Source organism: Cupressus sempervirens, chromosome 3, assembly GCF_028749045.1.
Source record: "Cupressus sempervirens isolate cs-2001-9-10 chromosome 3, ASM2874904v1, whole genome shotgun sequence".
NCBI classification, from domain to species: Eukaryota; Viridiplantae; Streptophyta; class Pinopsida; order Cupressales; family Cupressaceae; genus Cupressus; species Cupressus sempervirens.
This window is the reverse complement of record NC_143120.1, coordinates 472,675,391-472,698,931: the sequence shown is the minus strand read 5'-3', so window position 1 is coordinate 472,698,931 and position 23,541 is coordinate 472,675,391. Positions and strand designations below refer to the sequence as shown.

The following is a 23,541-nucleotide window of genomic DNA, read 5'->3' as shown; positions in this document are numbered from 1 at the left end:
TGATTGTGGGATTACTCCTAGAGTCTTAGATAAAACAGAAATACCAGATCTTAATATCCTAGTTAACCGCTAACTATTTCTTGGAGTTAGTCAATGCGATAGTAAAAACATTTTTGGTATTGTATTATGTTGCTCAAAGAAGTTCTAATTACACTGCAAGTGTTTGATGAGATTCTCATCAGCGTAGTACTCCATTATTGTTTCATTCCAGCAGAGAATATTATCGTTTGCATGATATCTGTTTGTCATAACACCCTAGTTCCAGAATCAGAACTCAGTGGTCAGATTTAATAAACAACCACAGTGGGACAATTAATCTACAACAATTTAGTGCATGCCAACTGGTCTTGAAATCAGCTATGCTAATCAAAATAGGGGCAGTTTGCAAAAGTAAGCCTATAGATAGAACATATGAAACAGGATTGGGTCCATCTCAAGCACATGAAAAGCTACATGGCAGAGGAAGTGGGACGAGACTTCCAACTCAATATTAAAACTGAGGTAAGGAGACAGTACAATGATTATAACAAATTCCCGTCAAAGCTTCAACAAGAAATTCCTTTCATTAATTATGTGGACTTTCAGCTAGAGTTGCAAAACAAGACATATATGATAAGAAACAAATGCTATGATTTTACTCGGAATCTCCTTACAGAGGACAGTTACAGAAATTTGCATAGGGAAGATACCAATCAACTTGATAATAGTATGGATAATATGCAAAATACTAATAATGGCACAAGTTTACAAACAGGTAGTTGGGAGATAGAGGTATCTTATGGAGTTGTTTACACTAGTCCTTCTGATGAGCATGTTGATGGCCCATATAGAAGAGCTGACCAACCCGCCAAGGTTGGTAACTCCCCATCCTATTTAGACATGGAAAACTCCAGCATCTTATTTGGCGTCATGAAAATTAGCTTAGATAAATTTTATGGTGATAATAGGCTGGAAATTATGTCAAATTTTGACAAGGAGCAAATGGACCGCAATGTTGGCAAGATGGATGAAATAGCACACGTTGAGTTAGAGGACATATCTGAAAATGTTGTTCCCCTAGTTGATGAAAAATCAGAAAATTCTATGGAGAGCAGCCCACTTGTGTTCGAAGGAGATGGTCAAAAACCATTATCGCTCATTGACTTATTGGATATGATTTTGGTCACAGAAGACAAGATTGCCCGAGTGTTGACAAAAATGAATGACTCTTCCAAATTGGTTAAAGATCTCATGCGGAAGATTGTGATAGAAGAGAGACAAGGTACTGTATGTGGTGTCACAAGTCCTCTCTTACATACTATTTTTGAAACTTTGAAAATGATAAAATATGATTACTTGCAATTATTAATGGGTAGAGATCTAGCCATAAAATTTGGAAAGGACAAGGAGGAGGAGGTAGATGAGCTATGCCTCCAATTGAGCTTAACACATTACTCCATCCACAAAGCTGAAAATCAAACAAGTGGGGCAGCCACTCATGAAAAAGATAACCGGGGTTCAAGGGCACAAGAAATCATACAAATTATTGAAGGAATTCATAAAGTGGGTAGATGTGAAGGCAAACAATGTGATTCAATCACGTATTCCCCGTTTGAGACTTTCTATGGTGAGAAAAATTCTATGGATCAGCAAGTTGATGAGTCTGAAAATTCCGATTTTTATGACAACAGCTGTACATTTTCACAGGAGCACATGGTTAGTGATACAACAAGTGAGGATAATTTAGAGATTTCAACTAACGCTGAATCATCCTTTTACAAAGACTTTGACATAAGCGAGAGTACTTATGGTGGAGTAGGAAGTTCAGATTTATCCTTAGCATGCTTTGAGGGAATTTTCAACTTACCCAAAGATTTATCACCTAGCTCTTACAAGATGGCCACGGCCTACTTGTTGATTGGTGACTTTTCTTGTTGGTATATTTTCGTTATCAGTGGTTTGCCTATGTATGTTGGTAATATATTCGCTGATTCTATTTGGCCTTCAAGGGTCAATGAGTTATTTGTAGATGAATGGGAAGATCACACATTACCCTACATTCCACATGAGGTGTCTACATTTTTTATTCAGCGGAGTATTGAAGACAGTGTTAGCACTCATGATGTTGGTGATTCACCAACCACTCTTTCCATTACCCAGGATCATGTTGATTGGGTGATCGGGGATCCAGGTTTTAATAGTATCTTACATTTGGTGGATTATGATGTGTTGTTACATAGTCACTAGGTTATGATTGGTGTGTTTCAGCCTTCTGACATATCAGAGTTCTAGAGATCAGAATTACTTCGTTTTCACTAGGGTGATATAGTGGTTGAGTCAGATTGGCCGAATCTGTTGTTGTCATCGGTACAAATGTTACAGGAGTGGTATAGTGGTACAGTGGTACAGATATTGCAGGAATTGGTTAGTGTATCTCAGACAGCACACGAGTCCTCACTTGGGATCCAGGTGGAGCATCCCTAGGTTTTGCCTTTTATCGGGGAATTAGGCGGAGAGTTTGGTTGCTATCTTCTTGGGGTGGATATTGGTATATTGTTGAGCTACCATCTTCACTTGATAGTAGAGACTCACAGGGTCACTCATGGACTGAGGCATTCATTCTAACGGGTATTGGTACACAGGGCAGCAACACAGGGCAATTGGTGTCCTTTAATGGTGAGCCTTGGGATCGTGGCATTAAGTTATTTGGCATATCAATTCTTATTGTACTGTTTCACCATTCCAAATTTGGGAAGATGCATACCGAGTTACATCGGCTGAGGAGTAGAATCTCGTACTCAAGGCGACTATGGGATCCTGGCATTTGGCTTCTGTAGGTATGAGTGGATTGCTTGAGGGCAAGCAATCTTTGAGAAGGGAGGCTTTGTAATGTTCCCTTTTTCTGGGACATTATAATCTTGTGTTGCTAGCTCACTTCGCCTAAGTTTCGGGGGAGAAAAGGTTCTTTACAGGGTTCAGTTCGAGGTTTGGTGTAGACATTTCTAGCTTTAGACCCATCAAAGCAGTTTTGGCAGGTTGTTCAGATACTTACTATTTTTAATAAGTAGATAGAAGTTAGTATTCTTGATATCCTAGTGTTGGTTTGGAAATGTCTCACCAAGAGCTTTCCAAAGAGCTATTGCACGTGCTTATCCGAGTTCGTTTGATCAGTTATTTTAATGCCTAATGATTATATGGTTTACTGACTAAGTGACTATTAAAGTTCATTTACCTTGTCACTTTGTTTTTAGAAAGGTACTATGTTCACTCAAGTGACTAAAGTACAAAAAGGTACTTTATCCCACATTGCTTAAAAGAGCATGCATCACATTGGGAAAAGTGATAAAGGTACAACAAGCGCCACATGGGAAGATATAAAGATTATAATATTTAAAACAAATATTAATCTGGGCGCTGGAAACAGTGATTGGTTCTCTCTTCGAAGACACAAACTTAGCCTTCTCACAGGTTTTTCTTAATCTACATTGCCAATCTGACTGTTATTTCTGTTTATAAGATTGGATTTTCTAGATTGTTGCATGTTATTGTAGTGCTGATGTATAATACAGTAACGTTATTTGGCAACTATTTGTGTTAATTCCTAGTTCATTTATGTACTTCTGAATATTGGAGGAATAAAATGAACTTTCCTAAGTATTCTTGTATTCAAATCTACTGGTTATAAATCGATTACAGTTCTGGAATTTATATTGAATATTGGTTTTCTATTCGGGTTTAAATCTGCACCTTTATATCATGGGTTTTTGGTAAAATATCTGGAAAGGGATATTACAACTGGTGTCTTTCTTATATATCCTTGACTTCTTAATTTTATATGTTCTTATTACAGTAGTACTCAATTCTGATCTGAGATGTATGCCACTTTATTGATATGATCTGCAGATATATTTTGGCACTAACATATATACATATTGAAGCACAACCAGGTAGAGGCATGACCCTACGTGGTCATGCCTTAACATGCACATATATTAGCACTGTTTCATAATAGTTAAACCGATAACAAATGCAATATATACCATGGGTATTAGTTAGACCAGTTAACAATTCCAATACAATATATTGCATCACCCGATAATATAATCGGTGTGAATGATTTAGAGACTATTAAAGATAACCGATAGCATTTAAGAATGGAAACACTGCAATATAATAGTGACAATAATCATTAGTGTATATATATATATATATATCAATTACTTACTGAGCAGATGTTTCAAACACTTAACTGCTAACATTCTTAACAATAATAACTAATGTTCCATTCCCATTTGAACCATTCTTAGAGGGGAAGATGTCAAAGAAGAGACACTATTAGAGTTACAATTTGAACCATCCTTAAGGAGGAGATGGTTCAAAGGGGAGATGTCTCTCAAACAATCTGAAAGTGTGTTTACTTCACAAATAAAATCTTTTAGATACTTTGTAATGATCAGAGTTACAATTTGAACCATCCTTAAGGAGGAGATAGTTCAAAGGGGAATGTCTCTCAAACAACTTGAAGGTGTGTTTACTTCACAAATAAAGTCTTTTAGAAACATCAGAATGACAGATGGGAGCACAAACGATGTACTCAAATTGTTTGACAGATGCTTACATGGAAGTGTTTTCTGATTTAATGCATTGGATCAACTTGTATCAAGGATGTTGATGTGAAGATAAGTATTTATTATCTTTATGCATTACATTTATTTTCTTATTGTAGTCTCTTGCTTATATGTATGTACAATAAGAGTCATTTTCCTTGATATACTCTTGTTGCTTTCTCCTTGGTCACCAGGGATGTTCTTCTAGGAAGAGAAGAATGGTACATGAGGAATGTTGCTGAGGCATCTTTTGCGGGTGATAGCATCCATGATTACGAAATAAAATCAAGACAAGGAGCTCTTCCAATGAGAGGGAGCAGACTGCGATGAGATTTTCCTTAAATATCAAGAGGGTCATATAACTATTTGCTCTATGAGTTGATCTTATGATAGTTACACCAAAGTGGTCTTGGATCTAGCACCTTTAGTCACATATGAATCATGTCAAATAATAAGAGACTCTTGAAGCAAGATATTTTTGCTAATTGAGATTATGAGTACCCTTCTATATCAAGAGGGAACCTAACATTTCATTAGAGGCAACCTTGGAGAAAGAGGTCAAAAGGTTGATACATGTACTTAAGAGAACCACATTATCATAATATCTGATGTCGCCAAGCTTGAGGATAATCAAAGTATGCTTTCATAACAAAGCGAGCAGATAGAGGATATGCTTCGGTTAATTTTTGAGGACCTTGATCATATTGATTCAAAGGGAGTAGACCATGTCGAGATGGATTCTCTAGTGATAAAAAACCTATAGTTGTCAAAGGACTATGATTCATGAGATGTAGTTCCATATGTGTAAACTGAAAGGCCTTTATGTGAATGACTAAATTTTAGATGAATACCTTGAATGCTATTCATTAAGAGTACATTATCAATGAAGATCTGACAACCGATATTTTTCTCCCAAGCCTTAAACCAAAGTGAAGTTTGCACGTTGTTGAAGTCAAGCTCAGAGTTACGGATTAGAACTCTTATTTGAGAGTGAAACTCAACATCAGTGATTGCTTGGGATGCATCTTAATGCATCCTTCTTTGTGAGAGAGAAGTTTAAGGAGAAAACCCTTGGTCCACCCTTTGGGAATATTCATGGCGGATCCACCCTTTGATATGGTTGATGGTGGATGTCATGTGAGTTATTGCATTATCTTGTGAAAAACTTCCTGAGAGGTAACGATCTTTCAATAAGTTTAGTGGTTAGTACTGTAATGTGATGATCTAAACAATAATTTAACCTGCTATCATGATGAATATCATTTGGTTGATGTCCGTGGAGATCATGATGGTGCATATCTCATGTAATTGAGTTAGTAGTTACTACAATATGACATGGTGTAGACTATGAGACATAGTACACGGAGACACTATGTGATGATATTTTCCTCGGGAGGCATCATGAGACTTGAAGCCAATGCACATACCAAGAAAGATATAAGTATGGTGAATATCTTATGGTTGATATTCATGGTTGGACCATACTTTTGATGATACGGAAAGGTAACATCCAAATAATGGATCTATGTTAGATATCTTCTCCAATAGACATCATGACATGTGATGTCAATGTGCATACCAAGAAAAGATATGAGGATGGTGAATATCATATGGTTGATATTCTTGGGTATACCATACTCCTGATGTTATCATGAGGTAACAGCTGTACACTATGGTGTTTATTTGGATAGAAATCATCCTCCCTAGCTAAGAGGGAGTGTTAATGATTGTAGCTTCGATCGGATGATTCCAATCAATGCCATCAAATGTTTGAATGGCCTTTCAGCCTTAAACATTTGACAGTCTATCCTATTCTATTATTATCATGGAGCATTAGTATTATTGATAATAAAGTGTGTGTGTGTGTGTGTGTGTGTGTGAGAGAGAGAGAGAGAGAGAGAGAGAGAGAGAGAGAGATAAATAATCATTTCTGCAGATAACAATCAATGGCCCTATAGGACTTGTATCATGCAAAGGTTCTATTTACATACAAAATCATTTCAGATGGGGGGAAAAGGCAATTGTAAGAAATCTGAACAAAATAATGTATCTGAATAGAGTTTGCACACATAACAATCATATTTCAATCTGTCAATTATCATACAGATATCCTCTTGAAAATCAACAGAAATGAACAAGGGATCTAAAAAACACCGTTCAGATTTAAAAATATGTAAAACTCCTACCCAAACTTCCAAAAAAAGATAGGCAGTGGCGAAAAGAAGTCAAAGGCACTGAGGGATATGTATAGGCTCATAGGCAAGGTTCATCACCAAAAAATCAGACTCAAACAAATGCAACTGAAAAGAATTTGATGATGGATAATCTTGCTGCTATACAAAACGAAATTAATAAATTATTGATGATGGCAATCACTTAGTCATGAAACAGGATAACTTCAATTGATCTGTAAACTTCATGGATACTTCAATTTATTTGTAAAATTCATAGATATTTCATTGAAAGATCCACTCAAACAGATTTATTTATCCAGTTGCTCATTAGTTCTAATTTCTATGCTTATTTGAACAATTTTTACAGCTATGAATCACGATACAACACCTATGGCTGTTTCTAACTTCTTAAAATCCTTATGTAATAATTAACTTGTTCATATTTATGCTTAGATCATTGCATAAATTAAAGCATACCCAAAACCTGCTACAACATATGTGCAAATGCTTAATCAATCAACAAAGCAATAGAGCAATGAAGACTATGCTTACATGAAATAATTTTCAACATTGAAAGTTGTGATTCACCTCGGATAAACCCAATTTGGGTAGAAAAACACCAGTGAAGAATCAACTTTCATCGAATTATACATGCATGCTCTCTTCATGGGGACTCTTAAGAAGACCATTCAAGCATCCTTACACTTGGATCTAGTGAGCTCAATGACTATGAATTGACAATTTATTTTTAGAGTTCGTGACTATAAACTATAAACTTCAATTAGAAAAGAAATTTAATTACAAATCCCAAATCCTCAGATTTGACCTATTCTAAGCTCTCCTGGACTTCACTTGTATATTTATATTAAAGAGTACTGCATGGATTGACCATGTGGCAGTGAAATGTCTCTCATGTGAGGAAATGGAACAAGCAACCAAACTCCCTAAATGAGTCTTCAGTTCTGCCATTTTGTCCTATATGGAAAAATTTGGCTGTGGCTAAAGCTATTAGCAATACCATGTTCCATTAATAATTAACCCAACTTAGTCAGGTGCCATCTATTCGCTATCAGAATGCATAACAATAGTGTTGTGAGGTTTTCACACCATCATCCCATTGCAAATAGGGACCCTCTCTTTCATTTTCTGCTTAGGCTGTTGTGGTAGTAGTGGGGTTATAAAGTTTTGGCATTGGGCTTAAGTTTGAAGTGAATGGGTTTTTGTTTGGATTGAAACGGGGATTTGGCTAAGTTTGGGAGATGGAGCAAAATCGGGAGTAATGCTAGAAGAAGAGATTAATGCAGCTAAGTATAAAAGGTAGCTTGGCTGAGATGTGTTTCACTACCCAAGTCAAAGTTGTGTTCCACTATCCAAGTAAAAGTTGTGCCGGCTTAGCCAAGACGCGTTTTGCTACCCAAGTAAAAGTTGTCTCAACTTGGCTGAGATGTATTTCGCCACCAAGTAAATGTTGTTTCATCTTGAGTTGGAACTTGATTTTCTACCTATGTGAGCAATGATCGTTGAACCTTGAAATGGAAGTTTACCCTAGAAGTTTGTTGCAAATGCATGTGGCCTATTTTATATATGGCATTGGGTTCAAAATTCAAGGCAAAACAACCTTAGAAAATAGCGTATGAGCATGGGGGATTAAAATACCTTGGATTAATTATTTATAAAGAAAATTATTTCAAATTTGATGTAAAACCCTTTTTTTAAATATAAAATTTAAAATTTAAAAAAATTGAGAGAGAAAATGGCGAAATTAGAAATAAAATAAAAATGGGTTTTAAATTGTGATGAGATTTAAATTTACCCCCATTTTGCAAAATATGGATTGATTTTTAAAATGAATTAATTAATTCATCTATTGTTGCATTGAAATTATCCAAATGGCATACATTTTAGTAAATGGAAAACAAATTACAAATGGTAATAATTAAATATTTTCCAACCAAGTTTGCATTACCCCATTATATTATTATTTTATTAAAAATTAAAATGGAAAGTTTGCGATGAGTTTCTAAGTCTTATTGCAATTATTATTTAAAATTTGATAATTATTTACAAGTGGTTGTTTGCCTTGTAAGATAAGGAACACATTTTCCAAAATGATGAGGTGGTGTTGTCTACAATAGGTTCTCTTCTCATTGGTTCACTTGCCATTCATCCTTATCAAGTTGTTATGGATCTGAATTCTCATTTGCTTGTGGAGGCAATGTAATTTTCTTATTGGCCCAAAAGGCAGTGCTTAGTTGTAATTGGGTGAGCATTTAATGTGTGTACTAGGTATTTATGGAAACCCTAATTAGGGCTATGTTGATTAATCTTGGCCATTGATTTCAAATCAATCTTGGTCATTTTTCGTATTTGAGTTCTCTTATAATTGGCCCACAAGGGTAATTGGGCGAACATTTAATGCTTGTAGTAGGTAGTTATGGAAGCCCTAACTAGGGCTTATGTGGATTAGTCTTGGCCCTTGATTTCAAATCAATCTTGGCCATTTGTCATATTTGAGCTCCCTCTATAATGATTGCTCCTCTCATTTGTAAAAGAAGGGCCTTTTCGAGAATTGTTGCTAATATTATGTCAAATTTGCTCTAATTTTTAGTGTTGTGTCTTGCATGGTGAATTGTTGTGATCAAGTTTGTATTATTGCATGGTGATCCATATTTCCTCACGTAGTTTAGGATTTTATTTCATGTTGCTTAGAAGTAGTTTAGTTGGATGGAAGTCATTGTAGATGTTCACTTGAATGGCTCGACAAATATGGGCCATTAGCCTCTTGCTGATCGTAAGAGTGCCTTGTGTGGTAAGTCGATGATTGAAAGTACTTAATTTCAATTTCAATTGAATCTTTAGTTTCCATCCATTTCATCGGATTAAGAGGGTAGATATTGATTTGAAAACCATTTGAGTATATCCTTAGAAGCTTGCACTAGGTGGGTGGAGGCGCTAGTGAAATTACATCTAGTAGAGTCCAAGTTCATTCATGATCCCTTGTATTCATAGTATAAGTAGAAGTATAAATAGAAGTTCGAGCTGGAGTTGAAGTGGAAAAGTTAGACATGGTTTATTTGCACATTGTGAAGCCAAATCTTTAGAAGTGCAAGAGTTGACATCTACTGGATGATTAGCGTAAGTCCCTTTGTGATAACTAGCAAATCACATTATTTCATTGAGTATCCGCAATAAGAAGAAACCTTTAAGTCATTTCATGATCTTACTTTCAAGCTTAGCATGAGAGATGACCTTATATCAAGGGAGGATTAAATGTTTGGCATTTCATCTTGAAACATCAAGTATATGATTATGCATGTTGTAGTGGAACAAAACTCACATCAACAAGTACCATCTAAATATAATAGACTTTTAAAAAAGCACTATGAATGGGCACATTCTAGTTGCCCCACAGCCAACAATCCTTAGTCAAACTAGTAAAGTTACTTTTACCATGGCCAAATCTATCACAAATGCAGTGTCCTAAAACTTGCAAACATCAATCTTTCATCTGTACTTGAAATGTGGTGCTCTCCCCTTTTCTATTATTACACAACTTTTCAAAAGCATGGAAACATACTCGACTTTGATATCTTATGCACTCTTTCCCCACAATGAAACCACATTTTCTTATTGCCAATAGTTTAACTATAATACAAAATTTATCTAATAATTTTTGGATCATCAATTTGGGCAAATCGTGTCTCCCTTTAAAAGATAAGCTCCTGCGGAAAGATAGATTCTCAACTCGTTGCCATCAATCCTTCTAGAAACCAATGAAATTCGATTGAATGGAATAAATAGTGGAACCAAGAAGATATAGGTAAACTTCACCAGGCCTAAGTAGAAAATCAAGATCACTTTCGGCCAACTGTTTGGTACAACATGCTCTAAAAGATCCTGTTTAAATTCATTGCCAATAGACGAATAGTCTGCCTCAATAATCTCCCAACATAAATTAGCCTTTCTCAAAGAAAAGTTTATGGATAATGTTGTGTCCATGCAAGAATGATTTTTTTTAAACTCAAGAAAGGTCATAATTATGCTCTATCTTGAATTATCAAAGCTGTTCGAAAAATGCAAGAAATGACTAATTTTTCAAAATTTTATAAGCCTTTTGACTTCTATATATGAAGTTGTATATGACTCCAAGTGTCCAACACTTCATATCAATCAATAATGAGTTTGGCATAAATCTTTGGCCAACATAAAAAGTTTCTTACAACTCCAACGCTCTATCTCCATAAATTATAGCAAGGGAACCCTTCAGCCCACACTTGGTAATAAAAATATGAGAAACTTTGACCTGTCTAATTCTCAAAGCTGAAGAGAAAGCCCAAATATATAGCCTCCGTGCTATTAAAAGAGCCCTATTCCATAAAAACTTCCATTTTGCAGATGATACTCACATCCTTGCAGACTCTTGTCTCCTAATAAGATTAAAAGGATGGTCTTGAAATTTCAAAAACCCTTTGCCAACGGGTTAAGTAGTGCAAGTTCAATTTTATATTATTCAAGATTTCTCCACAAAGTAATATTTAACATCATCACTGCTGAAAAGGTCAGTGCCCTATGAAATATTCGAGATACCAACTCCATTGAACAATGGTTAAAGAAAATATTCGTTTCGGCTATAAACTATATTCATTTCATATGAACACAACGGCTATAAACTATATTCATTTCACATGAGCACAACGGCTATAAACTATATTCATTTCACATGAACACAATGGCTATAAACTATATTCATTTCACATGAGCACAACAGCTATAAACTATGTTCATTTCACATGAACACAACGGCTATAAACTATATTCATTTCACATGATCACAACGGCTATCATTTAACTAAAAAGAAATTAGGGCGAAAATTGGTATGTAACAGACCCACCCCCTTAGGTTTTTCATCGTCCACGATGAAATAGTATCAAAGAAAACTAATAATTAAAATTAAAAATAAGAGGAATACTCAGTTCCCAGTTTTTGAAAATAGATAAGGGTATTTTTGAAAGATATCATGATAGTCTTCCCACGTAGCATTATCCTTTGAATACTGGTCCCACTGAACCTTGCACTGAGTTACTTCTCGATTTTGTAAGTGCAGCTTACGCACCTCGAGTATTCTGGTTGGCTTTACCTCTACCACCCCTGGCTCTCGTACCCGGTGTTTCAATGGGGCCTATTTGTTGTTTTGCCTGTTGATTATCCAGGGCTGCATGAATTCTTTGTTGAAAAACCTATTGTTGCTGCGGCAAGGATGGGCGTGGTTGCTGATTGAGGTTAGGGCATTGTCTTTTAAAATGATTTCCTTTACAAATGAAACAACCTCCTGGTGGTCCTCTTTTTTCATTGTTCCTGTCATTTTTGTTTACATGAACGTTTCCCTGATTATCTCTGGTTCCACTGGTTCTATTATCAGGTTTGTTATTCTTAAAGTCCTTAAACTATTTTCTTGGTGGTCCAGATTCTGCACCTTCTGAATTCCAATTGGTTTTTCTCTTGCTGTCCCTAATGGAATCATCCTTCTTGACTTTATGCTCTTGACGCACAGCTTTTTCCATGGTTCGTGGTGCTAAAACATCCACGGCTCCCCCTATTCTATTATTCAATTCCCATGATAAACTTTCTTACTTTTAGATTAATATCCTGCTGGTGAGGTGGTACATACTTAAGTAATCTGTTAAATTTCTCCTAGTATTTATGAACTGTCATTTCCCCCTGTTTCAGATTCGGAAACTCCATGAGTTTCTGATCATAGAAGGTTTGAGGTAGCCACCGTGTTCTAAATATGTTGACAAACTTTTCCCAAGTTATGTCCGTAGATCTAATGTTCAACTCTACCTTAGTGTTTCCCCACCAAGTTGTTGCTTCCCCAGTGAATTGGTATATACCCCAAACAGCCTTAGAAGTCTCTAAAAAATTCCGAATCTCAAAGTATTGTTTCATCTCCGTCAGCCATGCGTCGGCTTCTTCCCCAAATTCAGTACCACTGAATTTTGGAGGTTTAATTTTCTTAATATCAGCTGATAAATCAGCTACAATCTCCTTTTTCTTTTGTTTATCAGTTTGCTTAGGGGAGGGAGTCCTATTATGTTCCGAGACTTCAGTCTCAACTTTGGGTGTCTCTTGCATTTCCTCACGTTGTTGCCCCATCTGGGCTGCCATCTCACTCATTCTTTTATCCATTGCTTCTAATTTTAGTTTTGTTTCTTGAAGAATTTGAAGTAATAATTCATTAGAGGCTTGTTGATTTTCTCGGACTATTTCTCGGTTTTCCACATCCTCATTGTTATTCATGTTGTATTTTCAAGAGTTGCACCTGTTAGTTTACACAATTAAGTTTAAAGTTTAGCTTTTGTTGCTCAAAAGTTTAATCCCCATTGTTTGCCAAAATATTTATTTATTTATTTTATTGCACATCTATGCAAATCTTTAATTACAATTCATATCCATTGCTCAACAAAGAAAATAAAAATAAATTATATCTTATTGCTTGACAAAGCAGGATTGCAAAAACATATCTATTGCTCGACAAAGCAAAAAGATAATTTTAAAACATTGCTCAACAAAGCAAAATCCTTATTTAACATTGCTCGACAAAGCAATCCTTTATTACAAAAAGAAAAATTCCTCTAATGAGGTTGCCTACATTCATAGAATATGTTTTATTTTTGTTTTGCAACTTCTGGCTTAATTTGGTACATGTCCCGTACCATCCAAGATCTGTGAAAGTGAAGAAGGGGATTGTTTTGCTGAGCGTTCCAAATCTGAATGAATTTGTTCCTGTACGTTGCTTTCTTGGCCGGGGTCCATCGAATCCTTTCCTTCTTCATCCGTTGTATGGCTTGATACATTGTTTCATCATTTCGAGGTTCAGAGCAGCAAGAATAGTCATACTTAGTCGTATTTTGTAGGAGGTAAGGAAATATAGGGTGTCGGATTTTCTTGTGGGGTGTTCTACGTACTAGCATCCTGTATTTGTATTCATCTTTATTAGATTTCATGGACGTGATGAGCCCAGGTTCAGTGTTGAACCCAGCGCTCTGATACCATATGTAACATCAAGTTATTCTACATCTTTATGTAACATCAAGTTATTCTACAATTACAAATCAGCTGAATTTAATATTATAATTATCTGATAAGATATATCTAAACTAATACTGAAGTTAATCTAAAACTCTAAATCTATTTTTATTACTGATTATTAAATTTATTCTAATGTTTAAGAATATTGAATTTTTACTCTATTCTAAATTATTGTCAGAAAACTGTATCTAATATACTTAAAGAATCAATTTATGATACATCTAATTACAGGGAATAATCTATCAGTTATATACATATAGAAATAAAGAAAAATAAAACAAAGATACGTACTGATTTACTTGAAAGGCTTTTCCAATTAATTGACCAAGCTCTTACTTTGGTGAGAGGAGAAGCATTAACGTAGGCTTAACCTCCCAACCACGGACCTTTTTACTTATCCCCCACAAGTTCTAAATAAATAGAACAACCCTCCCTACCCTGAGGTCAAGCTTGGGATGTTCATCGATCCAGTCATCGGAGTACTCAGGTGGGTTGAGGTCCCAACAACTATTCGATTGAATAGTTGAAGTATCAGGACAACAACATGATCATTTTGTTGTGGCATGTTCGCCCTTTTATCGCCCTGGCCAGGGATTTCAGAGGTGGGTTTTTATAACCCGATCTCCACCGCTCAGCTTGACAATTAATTCTTCAAAGTGGGTTTACATGAGCTAATCAGATTATTTATTTATTAACAATTACTGATAATCTTTCTTATTTTTCTTGTGACAGATTCATCTACACTTTTCACCATCAGCAGATCTTTAGATCGGTGATTCCTCGGTGCCTGAATCCATTACATCTTAATCATAAGATTTTGGTTCTACCTACTCAAATCTTCCTTAGTATTCAGACTTGATCTTTATTACTAGTTTTATGGATTGATATAGAACAGTTTATAACATAACTCCACGGATTTATGTCATGGGTTGATATTGGTGTCGTTTCACACAAGAAAGAAATATCATTGAGGTAAATCAGACAATAAAAGAGATTAGAGGTCTTATTAATTTCTTTATCAACTCTGTCTTAGACACTACTTACTATTATTGCTGAACAACGTTTGCAAAACTCGGTTGATATTATACTAACGTGATAAGCACAAGTGTGGAAATATGACTCAATCTGTACATTCATCTTTTTCACAGTGATTTTAACTCGGCTCAAAAAAGAGGGCAGGAAAAGAGATGGAAATGAAACGTATGCAAAGAAGATATAAACATTTCCAGTTCACCCTTACTTGTCTGTAGTATACTGTGCATCCTGATTGGAGAAGTCTTCAGCCTACACTGAAGTCCGTAGCTCAGACTGTATGCAAGGATGGCTTCACATAATTACAGTTGAATGATTCCGTAATGGAACCAGATTTTCAAGCAAACGTTGGAAGCTGAACAGAGAGGTCGATGGATATTTAGATGGAAGACCTAGGGCCAATTACTCACAACAGAGAGACTTTCTTTATGCACTAGCTCGGGTTACAGAAGAACGATATCTTAGACCAAGGCAAGAACGTGAATAGGTGGATTTCTTCTTCTTGTTACCCTGAAAACGACAAAGACAACATATAAATTGATATGCATGGCTTTACATCTTTTGCCGTTACAAGAATACATTGCGGTTTGAATTTCCATCGATTGGAATATGAATCGTTGGAACAAGAGGTGGATAAAGGTTTTACTAATATAATTTAATGTTGTATTTTTATTTTGGTTAAATTATAATTAAGTATATATAAGGTGACATTATTGTATTATAGATCTAATATAATAGTGCCACTTTACAAATATTTAATTATGATTTTAATCAAAATAATGATATAATATTAAATGATATTACTATTAAATAAAGGTAAGAATTTTCTTATTTACTTTTTAAAATCTTATATTATTTTTAGCTCATGTAACTTCCGACTTTGTTATTTGTTGTCAAGCTTTAACAATCCTGCCATGGCGACTTTTGATCAAACCTAATATTCCTGATAACTATATCATATGATCATTCCATTTCCGTATGACCTCATTTCGTAATGCTTCCCCTCCTTCTCGAGTCTTTACCCTGCAACCTTCAAAACAATCATTCTCGCCAAAACATCAATTTCATAATTAAATAATATCGTTAGGAATTTCATCATACATAATAACTGATTGAACAATGGTTAAAGAAAAATTATATTCGTTTCGGCTATAAACTATATTCATTTCATATGAACACAATGGCTATAAATTATATTCATTTCGCATGAGCACAACGGCTATAAACTATATTCATTTCACATGAACACAACAGCTATAAACTATATTCATTTCACATGAACACAACGGCTATAAACTATATTCATTTCACATGAACACAACGGCTATAAACTATATTCATTTCACATGATCACAACGGCTATCATTTAACTAAAAAGAAATTAGGGCAAAAATTGGAATGTAACATCAAAGTAGGTAAGCCACAAAAATAGCTTTCAGTGAGGATGTGATCTTTTCTTAATGAAATCTCAATCTCTCCTAAAACTTGTTGCCCTCTTGCTTCTCAGATTGCAGATCTCCAGGAACTGCAGACTCTTCAAGTTCAACAATGTGAAATAAAGTTTGGTAAAGGAAAGCCCCATCATCATAGTCTAATAGTTCTTCAGGTTTGATAAACCCCTCAATATATGAATGGAGTGGATGATATGATGTGAATAAAATGGTAGAAAAGCCAAGAAAACTAGAATCTCAGCCAAGCAGAGACAAGTGTATCAACTCCATATTTGAGGAGCTTTAAATGGAATCTGTTTGATTCAACAGCTTTGTTAGTGCTCAAATTCAAAAAAGCCTTCACCTAAAGAGAATATTACATTTAATTTCTTCAAAAAGGTAAAAGTGGACACCATCCTAGCCCAACTATTGCTAGAGGAATAAGCAGATATTGTCAAGGTGCACCAACAGTCATTTTTCAGCAGAGCAGTTTTGCAGGACTACTGGCTACTTATGTGGAAATCCAGTTACCAATTGACAATAGCATATCTTAGTCTATAAATGGAAGAATATTCTAAGATTATTTTATCCATAAAATAAGTCTCTAATATCATTCAATTGCTGCAGTATGAAGGACTCAAAGAGAAAGACTTTCTTACTAAAATAGCAATGGTCATTTGCAAAATTATTGACGAGCTAAAATATTTTCAAAAGAATCGACTCATCATGAAAAACTAAATAACAATTCTTTGACCAATTTTTGGGTACAGGATATGAAAATCTTCCACGTCAATTCACAACAATGGTAAAAGAAAAGAGAAACCCATTGGAGATTACAGGAACTATAATCAGTACTTTACACTTACTACAAGGCTAGACCCAACTTCATCAAGTTATAAAAGCCAGATTTCAAAATGAGAAAACGTGAATGCCAAATAATATTATCTTCGCTATGCCATGATAGATCTTTCTTTTAGTTATCTCCACCTAAACCCTTTTTAGTAGTCTCTATTGGGTCACATCTCTAAAAAAAGGTGTTATGGAATTTATTATTATTATTTATATCATCTTGACTCCAAGCATATGCACATTTATTCAACCACTCCCATATGCATTCCAACTTCCCCCTTTCACCACTTTTCTTTAATGTTTTAGACACCTGCCTAAGCTGTTTTCTTTAATCTTTTAGACACCTGCCTAAGTTGTTTTCTTTAATCCTATCTCTACCTTATTTTCACCTCATTTTTCCACAACTAAGCCACTCATTAAGTTGTTGCTAATACTGTTTATTCCATCTTTAAAGTTGACTCATTTTGGCTAACAATGCATATACAGCAGGTTAGTTTAAGCCTCATACGTTTTCTTAACAATCTTCACATCACCCTCCATATGCAATTCTCTCTGTGCTGAGACTTCTTTCAAAGAGTATTAGTGACAATGTATCTTTCTTTGCTTTTATATTAAGGTAATCTTTTACTTAAAAAATCATAATGGAGAAAAAAATACCTTTCCCTTCAGCTCACTGAGAACATCACCAACAGTACATTGTTTCGGAAGTCTTATATTGTGGACAGTAACCTACAAAAAGTTACAAAGTCAATCACATAACACCAGTAATCCTGCAACTATGACATTTTTCCAAGCATTCTTTTGATAAGACTCGAAATTGTTCAGATTCATCACTGTTTTTTCTAACCTCGTCTTTTGTTGAATGATGAAAAATAACCTTCAATGTTTTTAGTCCCTGCAGCTCTGGAAGTGGGATGTCAAGGACTTCATAATATAAGATATCAGATTTCTGTCGAAGAAAGTTATCCAAATTTTAGCACAATAATCAGAAAAAGAAGCTGCAACTTTGAAGAAAATTAAAAACTAATCTTGCAAAAGAACCAAATTTAATTATGATTTTTAAGCAAATGCAAGATCTTTATCTGCACCTGATTATAATGGACTAACATGTCACATAAGTGATCTATGGCTCTGTACTTGATGGGTTGAGGCTTTGGTTGCTGCGAATAGCAATTATGGGGTGTAAGTCTTATTTTTGAAGGATCATCCAATCCAATCTGTAGTGCAACTCTCTCCACAACATCATCATAAGTGAAGTGTTTTGAACTGCAACCATTTCCAGCTATGATTCATAAATGAGACTCAGAGACACCACTTTCCCAGAAAACGAAAGAATAAAGTCAAAGCTGTTAATCAAACAATTTCTACTTAAAATTTAAAATTGCAAAGACAAGTTTCCAGTCACTTACAGTTCCAAACAAAAGTCATCATCCTTGGGCTTGTCTAGGCGCCGGAAATGTACAATCTACAAATAAATTAGACCAGCATTTTAGTGATATTACTGACAACATAACTAGATCATTAAGAACATGTGAGAAAGAAAATACAAACATGATGTCATCCAATAATTCATGTGTAAGCTACTTAGGACTCTTTCTTGTGTATGATGGAACCAAAAGGAAAGTTGAAGCATAAACATCCATATTGGGAGATCTCATAGTTAAAAAGAACATGGAAATGTTTTCACAAATACAGAGATTAAATTAGTATGTTCAAATTTTGGTGAGGACTCGGATATCCTTGTCTGAGTCAAGCTCAGTGAATTCACAACCTCAATTCACAAGCTTTGCCAAACTGGCAGCCAAAACTTCTGAGACTACCAAAACAGATTGGTCTTGGTTGTCAGACTCAGCCAAGTCTGATAAAAGCTGAAAATCAACTTAAATTTTTATTTTAAATGCCATTATAATTTTTTTCCATATATTATTATGTTTTGATTGCTAAGTTTTGGCTGAGCCACCAAAGTCCGAATCCACGTGACCAAACATCTTGCCAAGTTTTTACAAGTCTGCCTTTCAATACTATGGATATAATGTTATCAGCAAGATTATATTGCCGGAATGCTAACTCTAATTCTGGATGAAACATGATAATCGGCCCCAAAACTTTTCATATTTAAAACAACCATTATGATGCAATCACTTGGGAAGGAGTGGAATTAGCTATTGTGCATGTTGTACATTTTATACTTTAGTATTGTTTTGGTACGCTGATCAGTATTCTACCTTGGATTGCTATATAAATGTTAAAAGAAATTATGCTATGGATGCTAAACAAAAACAAACTTTTTGTATGTCCTGTCTGTGCAAATACAAACCAACTATCACTATATAAACATTAGAAGAAATTTTAGTATTGATACTAAACATAAACTTGCTGTTTGTATATCCTGTCTGTGACAATACCACCCAAGTACCTAAGATTTATTAAAGGATGACATTTAAGAACTTTAATAAAATTTGAATCTATACTATTAAAATCCATATTGCACTCAGAGATATGTTTTAGCATGGAACAAACCATTTCCCACTAAAGTTAATCGTGATATCTTGATGTCACTGTTGATTTCTGAAATAAAGCCAGGTCAGAAAACCCAGGAATCCACAGACCTGATTAGGGATGGATAAACAGTAAATACATACTTCCAAAGGTAGAATTTATTCATCACTGAGAGAAAGTGTTGTCTAGTGTGGAGTTTGATCAGTCCCCAAGTGGGAGATTATTAGTTTGTGGTGACTGATCAGGGAAGTACTGTGCATACTTCATAAATTCAAAAAATAAAATAAAATTGGGCTAAAATTTGCCAATTGGCTATTATTTATTCGTCAATTTATTGCCGACATGTTGTAACTAATTTTAACCCTAAAGTGGAAAAAATACTTGTATAAAAGGGCTTAGGGTTAGGGATTGTTTCATAAGGTATGATATAAAAATTGCTTCTTGTGGCAGTATTGAGCTATAAGGGACTACGGATTGTAATTAGGTTGTAATCACTAGAGCATAATAATATTGGACTTGTTGTTTGGTGGACGTAGCCCAGTTATTGGGTGAACCACATTAAATCTTGATGTCTTGTGTTCTCTTCTGTGTGATCTATTATTTTCCGATATTGTTTATATTTGCATGCAACTGTTATGTCTCTTTGAAGTTTAATCCTAACAAGTGGTATCGGAGCAAGGTTTTTTTTTTTTACAGTTATCCTCTGTAGGAAAGTCTCACGGTTGAGTGGGAGCGATGGTAGACGAGGGTAAGCTGAGGGTTGACAAGTTTAATCGGTAGAACTTTTAGTTATGGAAGATGCAAATGGAGGACTATCTCTATCAGAAGGATTTATGGAAGTCGTTGGAAGGAAAAACTAAAAATCAAGGAACTATAACAAATGAGGAATGGGAGATTTTAGACAGAAAGGCAAATGGAAGCATTTGGTTATGCCTAGCACCATCAGTGATATTTAACATTACAAAAACGAAGACAACGGAAGAGTTGATGGAAACCCTAGCAAAATTGTATGAAAAGCCCTCTGTTTCAAATAAGGTATTTCTCATGAAGCATTTATTTAATATGAAAATGGAAGAAGGTGGATCTATTACAGATCATTTAAATGAGTTTAATATTGTTACTAGTCAGTTATCTTTTGTGGATATTAATTTTGATGAAGAAATTATGGCTCTCTTCATTTTTTGTTATTTGCCTAAAAGCTAGAATCGACTTGGTAATGGCTATGAGTAATTTTGTTTTTGGATCTAATACCCTAACATATGATGATGTGATCGGTGTTACTTTGAGTGAGGAAACTCATAGGAAATCCTCAGGTGGATCTACATCAGGAATTTGAATGCACAAAGCAGAGGCAAAACGATTGAGAGAGGAAACAATTCTCGAAATCACAGGAAATCAAGAGGAAAATCAAAAGGGAAGAGGTCTCAATTGAGAGGACCGAACGACTGTTGGTACTATGAGAAGCTAGGGCATAAAAAGAAAGACTGTTGGACTTGAAAGAAAAATGAAGGAGAAAAGCAAGATGGAGACAAGGAGGCAAATGTAGTAAGTAAAAAATCCAAAGAAGATGCTTTGCTTCTTTCTTTAGAAAATGTTGATGATTCATGGGTTTCAAATTCTGGTGCTTCATTTCACGCTACACCTCATAGAGGTTATTTCATTGATTATGTCCACGGGGATTTTGGGCTTATTTATTTGGGGGATAATGAACCCTGTCAAATTGTTGGAAATGGAAAAGTTAAGATTAAGTTGCAGAATGGGAATCATTGGCTACTACATGAGGTAAGACATGTTCCAAGGCTGAGTAAGAATTTAATTTCAACGGGGCAACTCGGTGATGAGGGTTGTGTAGTTACTTTTAATGATAAAAATTGGAAGGTTTCAAAAGGTTCCCTTGTAGTAGCAATAAGTGTGAAAGTAGGCATCTCATATCTTTGTATAGGTCATATTGTTCCTTCTACTTTGATTGTTTCAGAGAAAAATGACAGGGAAAATAGATAGTTGTTGTAGATTCTGATACAGCGTTGTGGCACAACAGACTTGGGCACATGAGTGAGAAAGGTATGAAAGTACTTCATTCAAAGCAAGTTTTACTAGGTCTGAAATGTGTTAATATGGATTTCCATGAAAGTTGTGTGTATAAAAAACAAAAGATACTTGAGTTTTGTTAAGATTGGGAAGGAAGATAATGGTGAGAAATTAGAGTTTATGCATACAGATGTATGGAGACCAGCTCAGGTATCTTCCCTTAGTGGCTCTCACTATTATGTTACATTTATTGATGATGCAACTAAAAAAGTATGGGTTTATTTCTTTAGACATAAATTTGATGTATTTCAAACTTTTAAGAAATGGAAATGCTTGGTTGAAAATGAGACTAGTAAGAATTTAAAATGTCTCAGATCTGATAATGGTGGTGAGTGTTGCAATCATGAATTTGAAAATTATTGCTCCACTAATGGTATTCGTAGACAAAAAACTGTAACAAGGACTCCACAGGAAAAATGGAATGGTTGAACACATGAACATGACTATAATGGAACGTGCAAGGAGCATGAGGTTGCATGTTGAGTTTCCCTTACACATGTGGGCGGGGGGGTTGTTAATACTGTTGTATATTTGATTAATAGAGGTCCCTCTACTCTTTTCGGTTGTGGTATTCCAAAGGAAGCATGGACTGGTAAGAAGGTGAGTTATTCTTTTCTCAAAACCTTCGATTGTGAAGCATTTTCTCATATAGATTCTGAAAATAAAATCAAATTGGAAGCTAAGTCAAAAAAATTTGAATTTGTTGGATATGACATTAATGAATTTGGTTATAGGCTTTGGGATTTTGAAAATCGTAAAATTGTAAGAAGCAGGGATGTCATATTCAATGAGAAAGTGTTATACAAAGACCTGTTGAAGCAACATGAGAAGAAAGAAGATGATTATGTAGTGTTGGATGATACTCCAAAAGATGATGTTCCAACAATTCCTCATGATGTGCAACAACCACAACAACAAATACCACACAGCCCAGTGAATGTTAGATGGTCAGCAAGGCTAAGTAGACCTCTAGAAAGATTTTCTCCTTCCTTGTATTCTATTTTACTTACGGATGTTGGTGAACCTGAATGTTATGATGAAACTGTGCAGGTGGATACTAAGATTCAGTGGGAGTTTGCAATGAAAAACGAAATGGACTCTTTGCTAACAAATAACTTGAAATAAGACTCGGGATTTATGCAAGTTGCCTGCACATAAAAGGGCTTTACAAAATAAATGGGTTTACAAGTTAAAAGAAGAGTATGGAGGTGAGAAAAGATTTAAAGTCAAATTAGTTTTAAAAGGATTTGCACAAAAAAAAAGCATTGATTTTGATGAGATATTTTCTCCTGTTGTTAAAATGACTTCTATTCGCACTATTTTAAGTATTGTGGCTACTGAAGATTTGCATTTGGAATAGCTTAATGCTAAAACAACCTTCCTTCATAGTGATTTGGATTTAGAGATGTATATGTCTCAGCCACAGGGATTTGAGGTCAAAGGTGAGGAGAACTTAATGTGCAGATTGAAGAAAAGTTTATATGGCTTGAAGCAAGCACCTAGGCAATGGTATCTAAAATTTGACAGTTTTATGCATGAGCATTGATATAGTAGGTGTCATTCAGATCATTGTGTTTACTTTAAGAGGTTGGATGATGACAACAATATTATTTTATACTTATATGTTGATGATATGCTTGTAGCTAGCTCTAAAATGGATCATATTAAGGGGTTGAAATGATAGTTAGCACATGCATTTGCTATGAAGGATTTGGGGGCAACAAAACAAATCCTTGGTATGAAGATTTTCAGAGATAGGAAGAACGAGAAATTGACTTTATCTCAGGCTGATT

At 35.0% G+C, this 23,541-nt stretch overlaps 1 protein-coding gene across 3 annotated transcripts in view; it reads right to left on the bottom strand.

The window, feature by feature from the left end:
- LOC149567191 (ubiquitin C-terminal hydrolase 12-like) overlaps window positions 1-23,541 on the bottom strand; it is a 166,516-nt gene that overhangs the window by 26,835 nt on the left and 116,140 nt on the right. For all 3 annotated transcript variants that reach the window (XM_089820373.1, XM_089820372.1, XM_089820371.1), the window contains exons 21-24: window positions 18,571-18,626; window positions 18,250-18,427; window positions 18,009-18,110; window positions 17,819-17,890 (exon numbers count right to left, since the gene is read on the bottom strand). In XM_089820373.1, the coding sequence (XP_089676499.1) occupies window positions 17,819-17,890; window positions 18,009-18,110; window positions 18,250-18,427; window positions 18,571-18,626 (408 nt within the window). The remainder of the gene's footprint in view (window positions 1-17,818; window positions 17,891-18,008; window positions 18,111-18,249; window positions 18,428-18,570; window positions 18,627-23,541) is intronic.